The 2630-nt window shown below is 43.4% G+C and overlaps 1 protein-coding gene across 1 annotated transcript in view; it reads right to left on the bottom strand.

Moving 5' to 3' along the window:
* The window catches only part of PIP5K1A (phosphatidylinositol-4-phosphate 5-kinase, type I, alpha), a 37108-nt gene that overhangs the window by 6378 nt on the left and 28100 nt on the right, over nt 1–2630 (bottom strand). Inside the window, exons 11-13 of the mRNA XM_015558689.1 lie at nt 2558–2630; nt 1398–1446; nt 1063–1194 (exon numbers count right to left, since the gene is read on the bottom strand). Coding sequence (XP_015414175.1) covers nt 1063–1194; nt 1398–1446; nt 2558–2630 — 254 coding nt within the window. The remainder of the gene's footprint in view (nt 1–1062; nt 1195–1397; nt 1447–2557) is intronic.

Here is a 2630-nt window from a genome sequence, read left to right as displayed (position 1 = left end):
GAAAGAGAGAGCCTACTTAGCACCCCCTCAGAAACCATCACCAAGACAAGGTACAAACTGCTAGCACCCCCAACACAAACACAAAGTTAATTTTCTGCAAAGCAGGAAGAAGGGTTAATATCAACAAAGACGGGCTCTACGAACTACTTTTTAGAGGAAGGGGCATCTCAGTTCACTTCACTTTGGAAACAAGAGGGGAACCTAGAAAAAGGAGACACATACATCTCTCACCCGCTCCTACAAGCGACCTCAATGGCTTAGCTTCCACCTGATGAGATGTTCTCTATTCCAGTGGTCGCCAACCGGTGGTCCATGGACCACTGGTGGTCCATGAGGTCCAAAGGTTGGCGACAGCTGCTCTATTCCATGCGCCATTCTTTAATAGTACCCTTCAGTTAAAGCTGACAAAGATGACCCTTTCACTATATCCTTGAAGTACTTATGCACACGGCACTATGACAACACGTTACACACTTGTTTATACATCCCTTTGAGAAGACTGTAAAAAGATTTTCCCATATTTCTTAAGATTGTGTGGCAGACTAGGTCCTCTGACTCACTGAGGAGATGGGAAGGAGGAGGTGGAATTTATCAGTGGCAGCAGCATGAAAGGTTTGGAAAGAGGAACTTTGGTACTTTCCTATCAAAAAAGTTGAGGGAAGAAAATAAGAACACCCGCTAAGCGACATCAGTAAATGCTTCAGCCGTTTGAACACAGTCTGAGAACTCCTTGGCGTTAAATTTATAAACAGAAAATAGAACACTGGTAATATCCTTGCCTAATTCTGTCCATAAAAGTTTGACTCTGCCTATCTCGGCCTGTGACATGGATCCTACACCCACACTACATATTTTTTGAAATCCCGCCAATTTCCCCCAAAAATGCCCCTCACCTCAATGACACATGTAGGGAGAGCCAGGGGGAAAGCAGCGAGCAACTTGGAAACGACTGGAACAGACAGAGTGACTGACAAAGACAGGCAGCAGCTATCATGGAATGTGGGTAGAGCAGGAGAAGCCTCTGGCTTTGGCAGTTCCCTGACAGAGGTGTCCTGCCCCTCATCTCTTGAAGGGAGCCACTGGGGGTTCATCTGGTAGAAGCCACTTACAGGGGATCTTCTTGAACACTGTGTTGCACATGAAGCGCTGGAACCGTTCAGCGTAGAAGCCTGGGCGATGCACCGATACAGTGTCCTGCAGAACAGAAGAGATGGCTGCAGAGTTAAGAGATGGAGGAGGTCCAGAAAAAGAACCTCTAGTCCAAGGGCCACTTTCCCTAGGCTGAGACCCTAGTAGAAGGGTAAGACCCACAAATAAAATGAGATAATAAGAAACTGTGGGGGGCGAATCAGAAGTGAGGGAGGCAGAGGGAGAGCCTTTAGCTAATTGCTACTCACCCCATCATGTACCAGTGCTTTCCAAGAGTGTTCCAACTTCTTAACAAACCTGCCAAAGAAAATGTGTATTATGTATACATAACCTTATACTTTTTTATTTTAGGGAGTTAAGAGTCAATGGCAATAGAAAAACTTAAAAAGACAGAGGCTGGGGAAGCACTCCCACTAATATACTGGCTTTCCAAAGAATAGACACAGTAGTACTTACTCAGTATAGAGAGCAAAGATGTTTCTAGGTAGGTCAATTTTCCCAAGAGAAAGGGTAGTTAATAGAGAAAGGGACAAGAATATTTATTGGAAGCACTCCCACTAATATACTGGCTTTCCAAAGAATAGACACAGTAGTACTTACTCAGTATAGAGAGCAAAGATGTTTCTAGGTAGGTCAATTTTCCCAAGAGAAAGGGTAGTTAATAGAGAAAGGGACAAGAATATTTATTGTAAAAGAACAGCTAGAAGAATAGATGGGCAAGCCTCTGAGAGAGGAGTTAAAATTGGATAATATTCTGAATCTGCAAACCAAGCACTGTCCAGTCCTTTTTAGTACCTGAAACCTTACAGGAGCAAAATTGGGGTCTTGTACATGGTGTCCCCCCAAAAATGTATGTACACTTTAACAGCTGATAGCTCAATTTTGAAAATGAAATGTACTTTAATAAACACTGCCTTTATAATTATTCAAAATATGTGTATATATATATTTTTGGACACCCTATATTTCTAGTGCTTCCCTCACCATCACTTCGCTGCCTCTTAGTTCCACGGACCAATTAATAGTTTTCACAGAACACAGTGACCCTCTGTGGGTCATGGAAAAGGGGAACATGTTTCCTGCTGTAACCCAATGTGAAGTATGACTCACCTCACAGGTTTTCCAGAGAGTCAGACAAATGGTATATTTTACCCTGGTGCTTCCCAGAACTGACTCAGCTTTCCACAGACGTGCATGTTATGTTTGGGAAGGTGGTGGGGTAAAGAAGTCAAAAGACAGGCAAAGATCAAGAAAATAATCACTGCTTGACACCCAATGAGATAAGCAGCCAGATTGTAACTCGCTGCTCTTGGATCAGTAAGAGTTTAGTGACAAACCCATCTTCAAGAGAAACGAGGGCTTATCTACATCCACTTTGCCCCCTAATTTGGATTCTTATGTTTCTCACCTGTAAGATTGCAGAATGTCAATGATCCCGATATAAAGCAGCAGCCTTTCCCCCTTACTATTCCGGGCAGGGA

This window comes from Myotis davidii, unplaced genomic scaffold (genome assembly GCF_000327345.1).
Source record: "Myotis davidii unplaced genomic scaffold, ASM32734v1 scaffold653, whole genome shotgun sequence".
NCBI lineage: Eukaryota > Metazoa > Chordata > Mammalia > Chiroptera > Vespertilionidae > Myotis > Myotis davidii.
Note: the sequence above shows the minus strand (reverse complement) of the source record. Positions and strands in the feature narration are given on the sequence as shown.